Here is a 19,194-nt window from a genome sequence, read left to right as displayed (position 1 = left end):
TTCATGATGAAAGCTGAACTGCTGACTGATTATCCAGAGCACCTTGCCATACATTTCGAAGACGTCACCAGGTTGCCTGGGCGCATGTCTCAGCTATCAACCAAAGCTAGCATGTGAGTATCATCCATCCCCTTCCCCCTCTGCATACTACTCACGAATGCCAAATATAACTTTTGGTCTTATCGTCATCGTCGCTGAACCAAAACTTGTGCCGATACCCATATGAACGCTCCTGCGGGTTCGGGTCAGGCCATGAGAGCCTCAATTCACGTATGCCACGCGTGGGCTGAGCTGCTTCGTTCCACATTTCATGAACTGCAGTCTTCCACTTCCTAGCCATGTCGTGCTTCATGGTGATTCGGAGTGCAGAGTCGGAAAATTGAACCCTCAGTCTCATCTCTTTGATCGACTTGCCCATGTCGCGCCACTTTGAGTTGGAAGAATCAGCGAATAACGAGAGCATACTGTTGACCTGTGCGATGCACTTTGCCGCCATGGAGTATCTCTTTAGATCCTTCTGAAGCTCAAAGGTGAAGCGAACCTTCGGTGAGCGCGCGACAAGCGAGACTACGCGCGCGATGTCGGCATCGTAGAACTCGTCCACACCCATGTCTTCATCGCGGCTATGCCCAACTACACTGATGATGTGTCCGCGGTAGCGCAGCATCGTGGTCTCGTCTGTAGGTGGATAGAAATCGCGGATGTATCGGGCGTAGTGGTAAGTGGATTCTAGGCGGAACGCAGTTTCAGTCATGTAGATAATGTGGAACTCTTTCCGGATTTGCCGACACGTCTGTGTAAAGCAGCGCCATCCTCCTACCGGTTTGATCGGGTCATCGTGACGAAGACGCAGTGGGACGGGGTCTGTATCGATGCAGAAGCTGTATATCTTATTGCGTAGTTCTGTAGGTACTGTATTAGCTAGGTTCTGGGTAGTTGGAAGGACGTACACACCACCTGGAAGGTTCAGAAAGCGACTGTTTGATGCGCTCATGGTAACACCCCGCATCTGCGCTTCTACGGAGGCCATGAGCGGATACTCCTCGTCGATTTCTGAGTTGCTGCTGTCAAAGTCAGTCCCGCATGGCTGATTGTGAGGGGCAACGTACAGGTGTAGGTGATCCATCTACCAGCTTGTGTTGTCTGTGAGAAGAGTCTGTGGTGAAGTGAGAATAGAGGGAAGCGCCTGACCAGGTGAACCATGGTACGGCTGCCAAGCAATGATGTAGCGCGTGTTATCGGGTACCTGCATGTACTGTGGGGTCCACGGGTGCGGGGCTTCACCTTCACGTGAGATACGTAATCAACGAGCAAACGCGCTTGGCTGTTTGAGAACTGGTACGTTCTTCTACGAAATTGGTTCCTTCGAAATTATGGAACCTCGCAGAAAACACGACCCAGCATATCAAACTATTGGCGACCCAAACATCGTTGAATGTCAACACGAAAGGGCTATTCGCAAGATAGGTTCTCACTCAAGCCCGCAGTTCTGAGCGCTCGTACAGCCTACCAGTACCATCCCTGAAAACGACAGCAAACGCGTCCATAGGCGGTGCACCCATCTCATTCAATGCCTGCCGCGGGTCACCAACATGTGCCATAAGATCATCTGCCACCGAGTATGGGAGAAAGAGGGTGATTTCAGGCTGAGTGCTGCACGTGATCGCAATCCTTTGGATACGCTTCATGTGCGGACGAAAAGCGCCGGACGAGATAGTAGCGAAGAAGTCGTTGACGAGGCAGCCGAGACGGAGGCACGCGCTGGCGTCTGTGAAGCTGATTTTGAAAGCGGGATTCTTTACGCAAAGATGTATGAGTGGTGTCGCGTCGTATTCGTGGCCGAAGTACGTGATGATTTGGATGTTGCCTTGTAGGCTAGAGACGCTAGTCGACGCATGATGCTTGTCAGTCTGGCAGCCTGACTGGAGTTGCTCGCTCGCAAGATCATTCTGTTGCCTCAATTCGGGATACAACGAGTAGAGAAATGTATTCGCAGTGACTTGATGGACAACATGGACGGTTTCGGCCATGTACATTGGCCCGAATTCTGCACGCGTTTGCTTGCACACGTTGCGAAGGCTGCCGTACAGTCCGTAGCGAGTATTTCTGTAATGCTTCCTTGGACGCTTAGGCATGCGAAGAAGTTGCCGAGGTTTTGGTTCGACGCAGTATTCGTAGATGCGGTTGCGAATCTCGCCAGGCAGAGATAGAAACGTTAACGTGGACATTGTGATGACGTTCAAATGAGCGAACAAATTTGGCCTCGACGGCAAAATCGAAAGACGATTACTGCGTTTAGTTCACAGTTTATCTGGGTAGGAGGTAAGGTTGCAGAGAGAGAAGGCAAACACAAATAGTCGACAAGAAGGAGCACAGAGACGCTAGTGTCCATTCGGCTAGCACGGATCTAGCGCTGGGTGCCTCCAGATGTCATCTGGGCGCTCCAGGATGCAGCCATGCATACCAATCCTCCGGCTTGCAGCAATTCGTCCGGACGTCTAGTATACGAACATCAGCCAAGCCAGCATTCTCGAGAAAATTCATCGCTTCGAGGCTCGCCGAGTGAATGATAGTGCTGCGCTTGGAACACCATGGAGGGTCTGCCGTAAGCCAGAGATCGAGAAATGGCGTTGAGACTACTGGATAAGGGCCCCCATTGAATCTGGGGTGTCGCACACCCAGATTTTTGAGATAAAGGATTGCGGCCTCCACATTATTGTTTTCGTGTTGGACCGTTGCTAATGTCTTTGGCGCACCGAGAATATTGTTCAGATCCTGTACAAGCAACTCACCGTATGCTTCCGATACAAGCTGGCTGCAGGGTTGACAAGGGTCGGTTGGAACGTGGGTGGTGTCAACCTCTGTGGAGAAGTCGAACTCGCATATGAAAGATGGTTCCATGGAGCGTATTAGCAGCAGCGGGAGGATATCCAAATAGCAATCGTTTCGATCATTGACCCCGGGGCCAAGATCGAGGATGATGTTGGCAAAGATCGGGCATACAACGGTCTTGAGGCCGCCCTCCCATCGTCTGTATGCCAGAATGACCATTGCGAGGTATTCGTAGATGTGTCGTGCGTCCACCCGGAGTTGCAGTTGTTCGCGGTACAAAGCCCCAAACTCGCTTCGAAGCGTCCTCGAGACCTGAGTGAGGCCTAAGAATTGATGGCGGGTGCGATCGATCCGTAGGCCAGTGTGGCTGTCTTGGGGACGTTTCATGTCCACGATGCCTTCGTTCTTGCAAAACAAGTAGACATTGTTCCGTAGCTCTGAAGCCAAATTAGCACTAACCGATAGAGCAATAAGGTGAATGTTGCTCACCGCCAGGGAGGTCCACAAAGCTGGTCCTTGGGCGAGAAGTAGTCAATGAAGCCACGTCATTGTTGGCCGTCATGCTTGCTGAACACTGTAGTGGAGTTGCTTCGTGTTATGGCTATCGAGTTGACAATAAGGTAGTGGCGCTACTGGTTAATGTGATGAACCCGGCCTGCAGTTATTCTCGTGGAAGGAGTAGCTGGCCATATGCAAAGGTCAGTGCTTCTGCAAATCGCCAGAGCGCTTCCTTCTCTCTCTAAAAACTAGTTAGATTCGACTAGGACTTCCCTCGACGACCTAATCCGTGATTCCGACTTGTGCACAGGCGGGCATTTTCGGGAAGGTGAAAGAACAGAAAGGTCACAGATAACGGAGTGATATTGGGGAGAGACCCAAAGGTGATATGCTAGGTAGCTGCTTCCAAGCCTTGCTACATGGCCTTGCCTTCAGGCGTGCTGTTCCACGCATGTTCAAATTGTTGCCATCCGCCATGGGGCTCCTCGCACATCTTGAGATCGCTAATGACGAAGTCGTAATACCCTTCAGCAGGCAGCTTTCCCTGGTTTACGGTCCCGCCCATGGCGATGTTGATGAGAATCCTGAAGTCTTCCATGCGGCGTGTGCCCTCTGGGATACAACCCTTCATGACTGGGTAGTTGTCGATGTACCAGATCATGCGCCCTCTCCATCCGGGTATGCCCTCTTCTTCGATCCAAGCGAAGCCGTAGGTGTGTGGTTGGCGTGCCAGGTCTGGAAGGGAGGTCTTAACGACGCGATGCTTCTGTGCATCCTCGCCGGTGTAGGAGCCCCAATGTAGGCACGAGTGGTTCTCCGTCTCGCCGTTCCAGCTCTCAGCAAGGTCGACCTCGCCGTCAGTCGGCCATTTGAACGGGTCTGCGGGCAGCATCCAGTATGCAGGCCATATGCCTGGTGCAGACGGAGGTAGACAGGTCGCTGTCAAGTAACCGCGCGGTCGCGACAGCGTCTGGTGTGAGGTCAAACGCGCAGAGGTGTAGCTGCCATTCTGTACGAGGGCGCGCACGATCAGGCGGTTGTCGTGATGGAACGAGTTCTCGGGTTTGTCCGTGTACATCTGCTTCTCGTTGTTGCCCCAGCCATGGTCGCCGATCTCGTGCCGGAAGTTCTGCGACACGGGAGTCTTGATGTCGAATGACGGCTTCCAGTACACGCTCTGGCCCTGTGGTGGAGGGAGGTTCTGGGGCGGCGGAGGCTGCGCAGAGTTCGGTCGGTTCTGAGGAATAGGCGGGGGGCCGCCAGGTGCGGGAGATTGGGGCTTGCTACCCTGGGGAACGGGCGGTGCGAGGGGCTGCTGTTGCGGAGGCGGCGGGCCCCATTGCTGCTGAGGGGGTGCGCCCCATTGGTTCTGCTGTGGATTCTGCTGCCCCCATTGCTGGTTTTGGGGAGGGAATTGCGGAGGATACTGGCTGCCCGAGTACTGCCCTGGATTTGGCGCGGGATAGCCTTGGGGTGGCTGCTGGTAGCCCTGAGGTGGCTGCTGATAGCCTGGAGCGGGTTGTTGGTAGCCCGGGGGAGGCTGCTGGCCCGGATAGCCCTGTTGGCCCGGATAGCCTTGGTTCGGGTGGCCTTGCTGGTGATGGCCCCCGGAAGGCTGCCCAGTGAACTCTGAGAGCTTCGCCTTGCCCTTTGCTAGGAGCTTGTCGAGTGTGCCTGACATTGTGTCGCGATGCCGTGATACGAAGGAAGTCACGGTGCGACGAAGGTTCCGCTTTGAGCCGAGCCGCCATGACGCAAGCAGGGCTGCACCTCCCCAAAAGCGCCGACGAACTCTCCAACAACAACACGGATATCAAATGTGAACAGCCTTGTTGCAACAACTTTCTTCTCTAAGACCACGTAGCCTTACCTCGAGAAATTAACAACGCACGTGTTCTAGACTATCGGAACTAGCCAAGGCATGGATGTTCCTCGCAACGTACCAACCTCTCCAGCCTTAATCGAGCCTCCATCATTTCTTCGACTCATTGTTTCCCTCGTTCCTCCAATCAGTATCGCTCCTTCTCTGTCATTTTTTGATTCGTCATGCTCCCCTGTCGTTACCTACAAACAGGCGTTCATCCACGTTACACCCGTGACGTCACATCTCACCACAACAACGGCTATTCACCCGAATAGCCAACCAGGCTGCCCATGGAAAGCGGGCAGGATGCAGGCCTACACATCCACGGCAGCAGCTATGTGAAACAGGAAGTGCTGCCTGAGTTAACGTAGGCCCCGCGTCATCCCTGTGTTTTGGCAGCAACCAAACTGTCTTAACGGAAGTCGCGCCTTGTCGCACTGTCGCACGAGACCAAACACTGCATATCTGGCCGATACAGCCTTCTCTCTTACACTCCACCACCCCACTATTCCCATCAACTACTCCACCTCAGACCTGCGATACCACTCGCCCACCATTACTCACAAGCCCAACCGAACCAACATGTCTTCCATCGTCAACGCCCTCAGCGATCTCGTCTCGTCCATGGTCGAGCTCGTCTGGTCCTTCATCACCACTGCCGGCGCGCTAGTCCAGAAGACGGTCCAGTTCGCTCTCAACTTCGTGTTGGAGATGATCGACCTCGTGGTTAACTTCTTCCGTGGTCTCGTGGACCTTGCTGGCGGTATCGTTAGCTTCGTACTCGGTAAGTTGGCTGTCGACATTTGACTCGCGCATTCGATCGATTTGGAAACTAACAACTCTATAGGCAACGTCCTTATGCTGGGCGTCGTCGCCGCCGCAGTCTTCGGCTTCCTCAAATACCAGCGCAGCCAGGGCAAACAGGTTACCGTTGGCAACAAGAAGCTGAATTAGCCTCTCTTCTGCGAACCCGATGTCTACAACCTACGACGATCCAACTGTTGGCGGTCTAGGCCTTGGACATGGCTGGTACGGTGGCGTTGAGTTTCAGACGTCCCTACGAATGGCGAGAAATTGTATGATACCCCTTGGTGACAGCAGCGTCATGGCGCCCAGCGCGGAGAATTAATGGTCTAGCGCTTAATCGTGTATCAAATCAAGTTGTCTTTACTACTTCCCCACCGGTCGCCCAATCTACGCTGATCCTTCCCGTGTTCCAGGGCTTACCCGTTTAGGCTCTGAATACATTCCCCAACATCACGAATAGAATTAATCTATTCGTCTGATATGTAAATATCGAGTGAATTCTCCGAAGAATTCTTGTCTGCTCCACACTGCATGTCAAGAGTATTGGCAAGTTGCCGTAATGCCGAACCTCAATCCCTTTACAAAGAAGATCTCGTCGTATCAACGTCTGTCACATGGCGAAAGCGACCCATGCATCTCTCCAAGTTCCACTCTCCAAGGAGAGGAATGCGATGCAGACAAAGAGCTCTCGCTAGGTAAAAGTCCTCGTCGGTCGCTTCGTTCGTGCCTCGTGCACGCATGTGGGTACATCTTTGTCGCATTTCTCGGCCTTTCGATCGGCCTCGGTTTCAGCAGACTGCTGAGTATTGAACACGATATCGATGGATACCTTAGTAAGCTTTCCCCTTTTTCCTGTCCATTCCTTGTCCGCCAGACCGGTCTGTTGGCTCGAAATGCTTTGCAATACTGACCAATCACCAGCGCCATATGGCAGTCCACACCGCAGGATCGAAAAGGTCGTCTGGTCACTCAATGAGAGTTTCGCCGGTGAACCTAGCGCTGAGACGGAGAAGATGTGGAAGAGCCTGATACCGAAAGGACGAGCGTTCGTCCAACATCCCAAGCTAGCGAAAGAGATCAAATCTATGTCCGTCTTCCACGAGCTGCACTGCCTAGTAAGCCCCCATGCATTCCACCACCGCGGCAAAACACCTCGCTAACTCCGTCCAGCACGGCCTCCGGCAAATGTACTACAAAAAGTCCTACCTCCTCTCCAAACACCAACACCACGAATCCCAACGCTCACCACTAAGCCCGCCTCACATAAAAGTCGAAACCACCTCCAGCAGCCATGAACACCACTCCACCCCAAGATTCACACCAAACCCCTTCATAGAAGCCATGCTCAGCTCCGGCGAAGAACACGACGATCCCGATCATATCCAGCACTGCTTCGAGTACCTGCGTCAAGCCCTTATTTGCGCAGCAGATACCAATTTGGAAGACACAAAGGAAGAGGTTGATGAGGATGGGGTGTTGGGGGTTGCGACGAAGGGGTGGGGGTCGGAGAGGGTTTGTAGGGATTTTGAGGCGGTCAAGGAGTGGGCGGTTAGGTGGAGGGTGGGGGATTATTGGGGGATTACTTGAGGGAATGAGTGCTTCTATTCTCGTCGCTAGGACGCTGTCTCTCGTTGTCGAATTTCAGTCGTGCAGTGCTGGCTTCGCGTTATTGTAGTGGGTGTACGTAGGATATAGAGCATTTGGCGAATATGGCTGCGCTAAAATTGTATCTATTGTCACTAGTTAGTGCCTTGCTTGTATTTCGTCGTCAGACATCTCAACGAAAAATTGATGCGTCTGCGCCGGGACATCCTGTTATGCTTACATCGTTACAGACACCCCCATACGTGCTCGACCTAGCCGAGTAGAAACGTTTGCATCTCTGGATTATTGAAGTCTCTCGCAATTTCCTCATCGCTGTACGAGTCGAGATCTTCCAGTACTTTCTCCAATGTCAGAGCTCCATTGTTGTCTTTGAACAAGAAATTATACATGCCCGCATACGTCTGTAGGTACTCGAAATGACCAATTCGTTCATAATGAGTGCCGTGGTTTCGGAGCAGCATTACAACCATGGATCGAGCTTCGTCATCTTCCGGAATTAACGCACAGGGGATCCGAATCAAATCAAGGGAAAGGTCTGGCTCCGAGTCCCACCATGGTAGCATATTTGCGTATACCTCGACATCTTCACCAGTCGAAACTCGCACATGAAATCCTGCACGAGGTTCCACGAGATAGGGTACCTCATCGGATACTACACTTGACTTGTCGATCGAAAGCAGTTCGCTTGCCGAGAAATAACGAACTTCGACCCAACTGAGCTTTGCCGTGATCTTAAGGTAACGCGACTTTTCCAGACTTTCCGCGCCGGCTCGCTGGTGTGGATCCTCCTTTATTTTGGATAGTTGGATGAACTCGCTATTGTCCCAAACTTCGACTTGGAATGACTGCGAGATCACGGGCGACGGGCGGTCCCCATAATCGACGACCCCTTCCCAACCCAAAGGAGACCAGCTAGGAAAAGCCTTCCGCCGGAGACATGGCTGGTCGTGAAACCAGTTCAACGTAATAGCCAAGAGTGGAGACGCAGTAATCGAGGATAGGTCGCCAAAGGTGACTCCCCATGTATGGAAGATAGGACTTTTAGCCTTGGTAAACGTGTTCAAGACGCCAACTATGCCGTTCAGTGCGTCTGAGTCGAATGTCAATTTGCGGCGCGTATATTCTCTGAGAATGCCTTTGCCAAGGCCCCATTGCAAGCTTTTAAGGGAGTCAGAAAGGCGTCCCAGATTGCTGCGCAATATCTGTTTGGAACCTGTCTCGGCGTCGCAGTACAATCCCTCATCAGAAATGTAGATGAGCCGGGTATCCGTAAAGTATAGCCTGCGTCTTGATACGTAGCCTTCCTGGAACGTCCAAGCACGTGAGGACCAGACTGAATGATATATTTCACCGACATCCCAGGCGTAGGTGGTAACAAACCGTAGACGTCCGATCGTTACATCATGTCCAAGGTGCTTGCGGTCGCGTCCAACACCAGGCAGACCATATGCTGAGTTTGCGCCCGCCGCCGCGATGAGCGTGAGTTCTGCCGAAGAGTATATATCACCCATCTGGTTTATCTGATCATGCTTGTCTGCAGCGCTCGTTTGGTCGATGCACTAGGTACCGCGTCAGCCGCGGTCCGCCGAAGAAGGCACGCAATCAACGTACGTATTTGTCGACCCACAGATATCGATACCCCAGCATGAGAGTGGCATCGATACTGTTGTCGACAGTAAGTGGCAATTGGTCTAGAAGCGCAGAAGAGCTTGGAGCCTGGTAGGTTCCTGACATTCCCCAAACATATGAGAGAGCGACGTAGACAGAATTTTGTGGGGCCGGGATTACGCTCTTGGTGACACAATCGATGAGGCGAAGGTTCTTAAGCACCTTTGAAGAGCGGGCAGTGCAACCTGGATGCGACTCTTTGCAGGCATCAATCCATGTCTTGGCCTGTTCGAAATCGACACGTTTGGGTGGACGCTGTCTTGTCGGGGTCTTTGGAATAGCCATATCATCATATACAATGAGTTCAGGCTTCAAAGTTTCGAAATCGCCCCCCATCGAGTACTGAAATGTGATACACCCCAGGAGACCCGATCCAGGGATGGCGTGATCCCACCACACGCGAGCAAACGCGTACCGTGAGCGGTGCACATCTATAGCGGTTTGCAGGATCTGACAAGTAGGACAGTGCCGATTTGTTAAGGGCTGTGATAAGTCTTGGATTTCAATTAGTAGCGTCGCGGCATGACATGGGTTTGCCTTCTCAAGATTTTCGAACTTGATAGGCGAACAACGCTCGCACGTGTGAGTCTCATCGTCGACTGACAAGCTTGCGGTCTCATCCCGCATGGTGAAACTGCTATCCATCTCGAAGTAACGATATGGGTCTCCACGTTGCGGAAAACAACGACTCGCTTAGAGCGAGAAGGTGCAGGACATCAGCAGAGGGATGCGTCGCACAGGCCGCGAGAAAACGTTAAGAGGGAAAGCAAATCCAACAAAAATCGTAGTCAGCAGGCGAAGTAGGATATATCGAGATGAAAGTTGGTGGGGAAGGCAGGCAGGCAGCAGCAGCTCAAGCTGGGAAATGACGCCCCAGGCCATTTGCCGCTTTACCCAATCCGGACGAGGCTGAGCAACACCGATGATGATGATGTTGCATAGCCACCACGGTCACAAGCACGTTGGTGATCCAAGAAGCATCAAGTTCGCGAGAAGATTGTATCACGGTAAGAAGTATATTCTGAGGCGCAAAACTGTGTGCGAAGCTGTCTAGCCAAGAAGAAAGGTACGTCTCTCAGCGACTTGGTCCCAGGCACCTGGCTCTCCGCGTGGGATGAATTCCCAGAGGTCAGAGCCGCTGGATGAATACTCTCCTTTCCTGTCGATAGTATACACATCAGGTCGGCAGGCACCAATCCGCTCGTAGGACTTTGCTTTCTGCTGGAAAAAGAGCAACAGGAAAGTTGTGTCCGGAAACGAACTCCAAAAACCAAAGTCTGTCTCATGAGGCGTCATCGTAGCGCACACAACGGGTAACGCGACATCGAAAGTGGTCTCATCATCCAGGTACAGCCCAAGGAATGGACTTTGCACTTCTGTGCTTGGCCAAACCTCCTTCTGATCCCCAACTTCCTTTTGTCTAATAAAAGTAGGTTGGAGGAAGTAGCTAATATTGTCGTTGCAGCACCACCTGTGGACTTCGACTTGTACGACATCCGTCGTGATCTCTAGATATTGAGATCGATGGGTAACACCTCGACAGAACGTATAATCTAGGTCGCAGGTACCTTCGTCCAGTTCTCGATATCGGTCGCCCGACCAGTACTTAATCATGAAGTGGGATGTAACTTGTGATTCGCGATGGTGGTAGATTTCTCCTATCCAACCTAGGGTTGACCAGCTCGGGAACTCAGGAAGACGACGGGCGTTGTCGAGATGTTCCCAATCCAGAGAAATGAATACGGTACTATCGGTGCTGTGAGCAGCGTCCGGTCGCCGGGTAATGGTAAAAGGAACCCCCCAGTTATGATAGACCGGTGGATTACTATGTCGAAGAACGTTTAAGATACCGAAAATAGCATTCAGCGCATCAGAATCGTGCCCTCGTACCCTTGACGAATATGTCTGCATGATTCTACTCGCATGAGAGAGACTATTGCCTTGGGTGCTCAGTGCTGTTCTGATTTTTGTTCCATTGACCACTCCCTCCCAATCACCGTGCACCTGGGAGTCTGGGCCACTTTCCATAATCAAGTCACGCGACTTGCAAGTGAAAACAGCTTCGCGCTCTGTGAAGCATAGAATCCTCTTCGAGAGATATCCTTCTTGGAATGTCCAGGCCCTCGAGAACCAAGGAGAGTGTATGATATAATGTTGAGCTGACTGAGGAATTTGACATAGATATCGGGAGCTTCCGACTGGCTCTCGAGCCAATAACGTTGTGCGATCTCTACTGATGCCTACAAGGCCATGGGTGGGGTCCACGCCAGCAGCAGCAGCAATGGTCACTTGCGCACTGGCATAGATCCGGCCCATCTGATTGATCTGCTCCTTTTTATCGTCGGGATCCTTTTGATCGATGCACTGATCCGTCAGTTCAGATTGATGAAGTATGCGTGTTGTCTTACATATCTGTCAACCCATAGATACCGGTACCCAAGTTCCCGGGTGGAACTTACTGCGTCCTCTATCGTCGGCGGAAACGCGATCTGGGATCCTAGGACGTAGCTATTTGCAGATGGTCCACCCCATACGTACGAAAGTGCGACAAACGAGCAGCCTATCGGTGCCAAGACGACGGCGTTGTCAATACAATCGATGACTCGTAGATTCAGAAGCTGGGGCAATGTTTCCGGCTCGCAGTACTGGTGTCGCGCTTTACATGATTCGAGGTATGACCTCATTGAAGCAAAGCTGACGCGCTTTGAGACTACTGGGAGACGGGCCGCCGCCTCTTGTCCGACAGACGCCTCGGTCGTGAGAATCAGCTTTCCAACGGGACCTCCTGGTTCTTTCCACAGTTCCACCGAACCCAGGCAATTATTTCCAAATCTGGAATCTCGGTTACGATATATGATACATACGAATTGGGGACGAGCGTCTTGTAAGGGTTGTGCCTGGATAGTGTATGCGATGAGACGACATAGTCGGCAGGACGAGCTCTGGAGATCTCCTAAAGTCGGCTTCTCATCACGCCAGAAATTTGCATACTCCTTCTGCTCCAAGTGATCCCACGGAATGCTGGCACATCGAGAACACAGATCCGCCGCTGAATCTTCCATCTCATCCGAAAGCAGCCCCTCAAGATCTCCAGCGCGTCAGTGTCGTGCGTTAATGGTGCGGCACTGTCCGTTATCAACTGTACGCCGAGGTTCGTTGGAAGCTGAGTAGACCGGTGTCTGATGCGTGAGTGAAGTGTAAAAAGACTGAAGGCTGAAGGCTGGAGACCGAAGGCGATATCTGACCACCTGCGGCTAACCCAAAGCATTCGAGGCGAAGTTCACCCAATCAGAGGGTGCACCAACTTCACGAAGCGGGGTGTTTCTGTGATTGGTATGCGCAGTGGCGCTGCTTCGCACACAAGGCTCCGCTCGTTGACACCAGACAGAAACTTGGGAAGTTGGTAGCAGTTCAAGCCATGAGAGCTCTAGATGGTAAACGAGTTCCTTTGTACCAGAAATTACTTGTATTCGATGAATCATTATAGTATACAATAACCAAGAGCTGCCTCAAAGTAGAAGAGAAGAGAAATTGGGCTTAAAGTGTGTCGCGCATGCATCAAGGCATGTAAGGCGGTGGCGGATCGCGCTCGCCCAGCTCGCCCAGCTCAGTAGACACAGTCGAGGCGTAGTGTGGAGCTCCCGCATGTGCATGGCCGCCGTACGTCTCCCAATTATCGTCTACAGTCTGCCCAGCACCACCCTCGCGTCCTGTAGCCATCTCGTACACCAAGCCTGGCGATGTAGGAGTAGCTCCAAATGCTGGTGTCGACACCGAGAACCCCGCGTTCCCATAGACCCCATGTTGTGGTATAGGTGAAAGGCCAGGCGCAGGGCTAGCCTGTTCGGCTACGTCGTGCGGCCGCGAGCCGTTCGCGATAGGCATGCGCGATATCGTCGCAAAGGAGTCGGTGCGTTGGAGGGACGGCTCGATGATGATCTGGGGTTTTCGCTGCGGTACAGGTCGCCGTGGGATGTTGAAGCTTTGCGTGTGGGGAGGCGCGTGCGGTCGCGATTGAGGTTGGGCTTGGTGCTGAACTTGCGCCTGATGTTGGAATTGAGGCTGGTATATCTGCGGTCGAGGCTGTGCCGCTACTGGAGCATAGCACGCGTACTTTTGCTGTGGTACCACGGGTTGTTGCTGTTGCGCTTGTGGATGGTGTTGAGGGCGGTGGTGGGCCTGAGTATTCCAGCCATTCTGCTTTGCAGGGTTTGCACCAGGAAACGTGTGATGGCGTCGCTGTTGAGCCTCTTCCTTAAGCTGCTCCTTTCCGTTCTTCTTTCGGTAATGCCGGTGGATAAGATATCCGCCTGCGACAATCTCAAGGCCGCCGAAGATCATGATGTTGTTTAGCTTGCCGTAGCGACAAAGAGTAGCAGGGTCAGGGAGGGGAAAGCCTAAGGTTCAAATCGGGCCTTGTTAAGCAAGTGAGGGAGGAGGAGACGGCTGAGGCCATGATGATATCGGAATTGTGCTCAGCCTCTATTGTCAGACTGAAGGAAGGAGCTATTGGTGCCGTATCCTCCGACGTGGTGGCTGAGTCGAGGGATGCAGCACCCGCAGCTGCCAATGATAGTGCCTCGCTTACTCATTCCACTTCGGTTGCTTGCACCCCTGTCATCAAGTAGGAACGCCTGAAAGAGTCGAGGTGGCTCTAAATACGCAGAAAGATATCAGCCAGAGTTGCGAAGAATGTTGCGAAAGAAGTAAGCTGTTGGAGACGTGTCATCAATAAAGAGAGACATAACGAAGGCAAAGGTGCCAACTCGGAGCTATAGCTGCGAGCATATACTCAGCATTGAGAGCCAGATGGCCTGCTATCGCGAGCCCTCACGTTATCAAGGTGTTCGTGTGGGTTTGGTACCCAAAGTCGCGAAGAGGGGTCAGCGAATGCCTACCTGGCCCATGTTATTGACGATTGGAAAAGGCGCGAGGTGCGCTCGAGGCGAAGCGCGTCTTTGGATCCAAATACGAAGATGTTTTCCTCCTCCTATGGCCTTCGACATGGTCGAAAAACGCGTCGGGAACAACAAGACGCGTGAAGTTGGTGTATGTGCTGGACTTATTCCCGATGGCTTTCGGTGAAGATGGCCCGAGCGGCACTTCCGCAAACTAGAGGAATCATGATGCAATTGCTGAATCAGCGCACGACTTCTAACTCCGCACACGGCACGCGCGGACGGTAGACGCCACGTCCGCATGCCCTTATGCACGGCGAATGCGGTCGAAGCTAATAAAAACAACGTTACGATGCCGCCGATACGATGGAGCAGACAAGCATCATACCCCGGATCTTCCGGATCGATGGATGCGCGAAATCGCTGCAAGGGGAACAGTGAGAACGACACCGAGCGTATAGCATCTGGCTTTCGAATTCAACGTACATTCTCAAATTGTTGACGCTCGTCATCGACGCTATCCTCTCTCCACATACCGATCGAGGTACCAGACGCTAGAGGGCAACGGCCTTCGCATCCTGGTCTTCGGCACATTGGGTCAGCCGTTATGTGACAATCAGCTAGTGATCGTCCTTCACCGATGAACTGGGAAGACTAGTCGTTTTTTCGCAGTAATGCTTAGCCGTTTAGTGCCATCGATCGACGGACGGCTTCATCACCAACCTCTAGTCCACTGCGGCACGGTGCACGGTTTAATGCCCGAGGATAAATGGCTTGGTCGAAGGGAGTGCGGGCAATCAGGGCTACGCATCCGGGCTCCGCATTAAGGAATGAGCTTGTGATATAAAGGCTATTCGTGCGCCGCGATTGACCACATACTCAACCGAGCAGCTTCCCCTCTGAACCAGCGTCATGTTACTACCGACTCTCGTCGCAAGTGCTCTTACACTTTCGGGCGCGGTTGCGGCGCTGCCTCAATCTCAGCCGTTTCGAGAAGTCTTGCGAAGCAGACAGAGTACCACGAGTAATGCTTTAGAGGTGGACCTGGGCTACGAGATTTACCAAGGATCCAGTAATGCAAGCACAGGTATCAACAGTTGGAGAGGGTATGACTTTTCCGCGATCTTGAAGGACTACATCTAACATATGACTTTAAGAATCCGCTTCGCTGCATCACCAACAGGTAGCTTACGCTGGCAACGACCCCAGGCACCAGCCGTAAACCGAACTTCGCCAATAGGCGCGGACACCTACGGACCGCAATGTCCACAGATCGGTCAAAGCAATGGAATGCCGAGTGCGCCTCCGGACCCAGACTCACCCCCACTCTCAGAAGACTGTCTCTTCCTCAATGTCCAAAGCCCGGCAAACGCGACGAACCTTCCTGTACTCGTGTGGATTCACGGCGGCGGCTATGGGGCTGGTAACGGACGACAAGACTTTACCGATCTTCTTACAACGACTGGCAACAAATTCGTTGTCGTATCAATCCAGTACCGGCTGGGGCCCTTTGGATTCCTCGCCTCGGACGAAGTGTACCGAAAGGGCGTCGTGAATGCGGGACTGTTGGATCAATTCTTCGCTCTCCAATGGGTCCAGACATATGTCAGCCAGTTTGGTGGCGACCCATCAGCTGTCACTATATCTGGCGAAAGTGCTGGTGGTGGCTCGGTCATGCTACACGATATGGCCTACGGTGGCTCTCTAGGCGACTCGATGTTCCGCAGTACTATTGCGGCATCACCATACTTGCCCAAGCAGTACGGCTACAAAGACTGGATACCGACTCAAAACTACTATGCGTTCGCCGACCGCGCCGGCTGCATGATCGACGCATATGGTAATGCGACTTCCACCATCTTCGATTGTTTGCTATCGCAAGACACGGAGACGTTGCAGAACGCTTCCAGCGAAGTGGAAAGCACTGCAACATTCGGCACCTGGGCTTTCCTGCCGGTCACGGACGGAGTGTACGTTCAAGACGAGCCAAGCAGCCAGCTTCTCGAGAAGCGCGTCAACGGGCGAAATGCTTTGATCGGAAATAATGCGAACGAGGGCCCTTCGTTCGTACCACAAACAATAACCTCTGAAGACGACTTCACGGCATGGCTCCGCAACAACTTGCCCGAGTTCACCGACTCCGACATCGCAAAGGTTCTTCGCTACTACCCCATCAGCGACGCCGCGACCACTTCCAACGCAGATAAGTTCGCGACGAACGGCGTGACCGGACCCAGCGCGCTCGACCAAAGCTCAATAGCAACCGGACAGCAACAGCGTGCCAACAACCTCTACGCCGAACTGACTTTCGTATGCCCGTCATACTGGATGGCGGAAGCGTACACCGATGGTGATCGCACATCATACAAGTACCAGTTCAGTGCCCTCCCAGCCACTCACGGTGCTGATGTGGGCGTATACTTCGGACCATTAGGCGGCAGGCCAGACGTAAGCACCGATCTCCAACGCGCCTTCATGAACATCTGGGGCAACTTCATCACCGAGGGCACCCCATCGATTTCTGCTTCCGTTGCAGCTGGCTCTTCTGGCTCGTCAAACGGATCGGTAGCCACCAACGATGCTACTCAATGGCCAGCTTTCACGATCGCTGAACCATATCAACTTGACCTTAACCAGACGGGTGGTGAATTAGCTTTAATGGTTAGCTCACCGGTCAACCTGACTTATCTGACTGAACCGGGGCTGATGAATAGCTTTACGCTGGTAAATGCGTATACGTGGGAGGCTGGGCGTGGTATGAGGTGTGATTTTTGGAGGAGTGTTGCTGATATTATTCCTGCATAACGTTGTCAGACTATTTACGCAGGCAACTCTTGTGCAGTATGAAGCTACAGGCGAAGTGTATATTAATGTTCAATTTATCCTTCCGTTCTCTACACATCCCCTCGATCTCTGATCATTAACCTGTCAACACATCTCCATATACACCCTGATCTTTCTACGCTCAACCACTGAGCGCCTCCGTAACGGTTACAACTACATTACGCCAATTCATTCCAGGAAAACCGAAGAGATTAGCCCAATGCTGTCCAGGGATTTCAGTCTCGCCTTCCGACACAATGGCTGTAAAGGCATCATGTGTCAGATAGACGTGAAAATGGTGGTTTGCATGATCAGGCGCAACAACGTAGCGTGTGTACGTCAATCGAGACACAAACTTGATCGCATAGCCAAGCCAAGCGCTGTTTCGATCTTCAGGTATGACTCGGCGAGGTGGACATGGGAAGGGCGTATGGAGAAAAACCCGTAGTAAAGGAGACCTCGCATAGAGCCGAAGCAATCCAGCTAGTTCAAGCGCCACACCGTATTGTCGGGCCATGATGCGTAAATTGCCGCGCGCCTCAGTATTACCTGGGAAGAAGTCTGCGATGTACGGATCTACCAGATGCATTCCGATTACTACCGTCGACTGTCGCTCGAGTAGTGGTAGGAATTCGCGCCGAAGCTTCCGACATGTTTGGGAAAGGCCGAGTGTGTTGCGCCCGCTTGAAGTCCAGCTGAGCGGCAATCCAGGTAAACAGTGCTGCATATGTGGATTGAGGCTGAGTGTGCCAAAGTTAATGCTGCGGGGCTGTGCGAGGTGCTGGTAGATTTCGTTGCGCACTTCTGCATCAAAGGATTAGTACGCGCGACGCACTAGGGGAGGAGGAGAGACATACCGCCAGGCAGTTGGAGAAGTCGGCATGTCGCTATGGGGATGTCTGAATTACCCTGCATTGTTTCGCGGATCAGCAGTTCCGGAGTAGGATTCGCATAGGGAGCGGGCATGAGACAACCGAAGCCAAAACGGGGCGAAATTGTGAACTGGAGCAAGAGAAGGTACAATGACCACTACCTAGGCATCAACACATCACGTGCAAAGAATCCAGTCCGAGTGTAGACCACTTCCTGCAGGGGCCACCGATTTTTCTCTCAACGGCTACACGAGGGGATAGTCAATGTCTCCATCTTGCCTGCCAACTTTTGAACTTATCACCTTGAGACGCTTTACATCTCAACTCCTTCAGGCTTTGTTCACATCTTAAAGACTGGGACGCCTAGCCTATCTAAGGCGACATGTCAGACTAAGGAACCGCTCGACAGCTGCATGGATGTACGTTAGTCCAAGCTAGGAGTCGCACTCAAGGCTACATACCCCGATTATCTTGGGTATCGTCCCGTCAACACCAACCCTAATTCCAAGTTTCAAGCATGCATCTCCGCCTCGCAAAGCCCTCCGATGAACCAGCCATCGTCAACATCTGCGCGCGTGCCTTCATGGAAGAAGACCTTTTCGATCGAGTGATCCACCCCTACCGAGTTGAACATCCAGACGACGTGAAAATGTTCTGACACGAATGGGTACGCAACGACTGGTCCGATCCCAGAAACAATATCATTGTTGCCGCTTCCACCACCGTAGATGAGCAAGAGAATGTCATCGGTGGAGCAATCTGGCAACGCCAAGGTGAAGACGCAGGCGCGCAAAGAAATATCGCAGAATGGAATGATCCTGGTAAATTTCCCGCGTTGCTCTCAACACGCAACCGCGACCTGGACCCCTCGAAGAAGACGATTTTGATCGAGGCCGTGCCGTTTACTAAACACTACTGGGCCAGACCGTGCGCGGCCAATTGGTACCTTTCCCTTTGCTGCGTGGATCCTGATGTGAAAGGCCGTGGGGGCGGACGGCTGCTAGTGCGGTGGGGACTGGATCGTGCCGAGGCAGAGGATATTAGAGCCAGTGTAACGGCCAGTGAGCACTCGGATAAATTCGATCAAAAGTGGGAATTTGATGAGGTAGTGGGGTATGCGAGCGAAGGGGAAGGAAATCCGCTGCGGAAAGAGGACGCGAAGGGTGGAAATATATATTGTTCATGTGGGTCCACGATGCTAAGACCGCCGGAGGCATGGCTCTGTAGGTGTTGTAGACCCTGTAGAGGAATGCGGCTGCTATCGTCTCCGGCTAGCTCGCACGATCTCCGGATGATCGCATGTATCCTTGACGACGCATAGTCGACG

At 52.6% G+C, this 19,194-nt stretch overlaps 5 protein-coding genes across 5 annotated transcripts; 2 read left to right on the top strand and 3 right to left on the bottom strand.

Moving 5' to 3' along the window:
• Positions 1-151: 151 nt before the first annotated feature.
• On the bottom strand, positions 152-2,228 carry J4E78_009177 (uncharacterized protein; the record flags this gene model as incomplete). Its single annotated transcript, XM_049369771.1, has 4 exons — positions 152-912; positions 955-1,053; positions 1,511-2,106; positions 2,221-2,228. The coding sequence occupies 4 exons, from the start codon at positions 2,226-2,228 to the stop codon at positions 152-154; spliced, it is 1,464 nt and encodes a 487-aa protein (XP_049218401.1).
• Positions 2,229-3,745: 1,517 nt separating this feature from the next.
• Positions 3,746-5,011, bottom strand: J4E78_009176 (uncharacterized protein; the record flags this gene model as incomplete). The annotated part of the gene is made up of 1 exon (XM_049369770.1): positions 3,746-5,011. The coding sequence occupies one exon, from the start codon at positions 5,009-5,011 to the stop codon at positions 3,746-3,748; it is 1,266 nt and encodes a 421-aa protein (XP_049218400.1).
• Positions 5,012-5,776: 765 nt separating this feature from the next.
• J4E78_009175 (uncharacterized protein) lies at positions 5,777-6,148 on the top strand (the record flags this gene model as incomplete). The annotated part of the gene is made up of 2 exons (XM_049369769.1): positions 5,777-5,978; positions 6,042-6,148. The coding sequence occupies 2 exons, from the start codon at positions 5,777-5,779 to the stop codon at positions 6,146-6,148; spliced, it is 309 nt and encodes a 102-aa protein (XP_049218399.1).
• Positions 6,149-12,832: 6,684 nt separating this feature from the next.
• On the bottom strand, positions 12,833-13,615 carry J4E78_009174 (uncharacterized protein; the record flags this gene model as incomplete). The annotated part of the gene is made up of 1 exon (XM_049369768.1): positions 12,833-13,615. One exon carries the CDS (start codon positions 13,613-13,615, stop codon positions 12,833-12,835), a length of 783 nt encoding a protein of 260 aa, XP_049218398.1.
• A 1,703-nt stretch (positions 13,616-15,318) lies between these two features.
• On the top strand, positions 15,319-16,940 carry J4E78_009173 (uncharacterized protein; the record flags this gene model as incomplete). The annotated part of the gene is made up of 2 exons (XM_049369767.1): positions 15,319-16,833; positions 16,887-16,940. The coding sequence occupies 2 exons, from the start codon at positions 15,319-15,321 to the stop codon at positions 16,938-16,940; spliced, it is 1,569 nt and encodes a 522-aa protein (XP_049218397.1).
• Between the last annotated feature and the right edge of the window lie 2,254 nt (positions 16,941-19,194).

Source organism: Alternaria triticimaculans (assembly GCF_023758025.1).
Source record: "Alternaria triticimaculans strain BMP 0046 chromosome Unknown scaffold_19, whole genome shotgun sequence".
In the NCBI taxonomy this organism is placed as follows: Eukaryota; Fungi; Ascomycota; class Dothideomycetes; order Pleosporales; family Pleosporaceae; genus Alternaria; species Alternaria triticimaculans.
The sequence above is the reverse complement of the archived record's forward strand: the minus strand, read 5'-3'. Positions and strand labels throughout refer to the sequence as shown.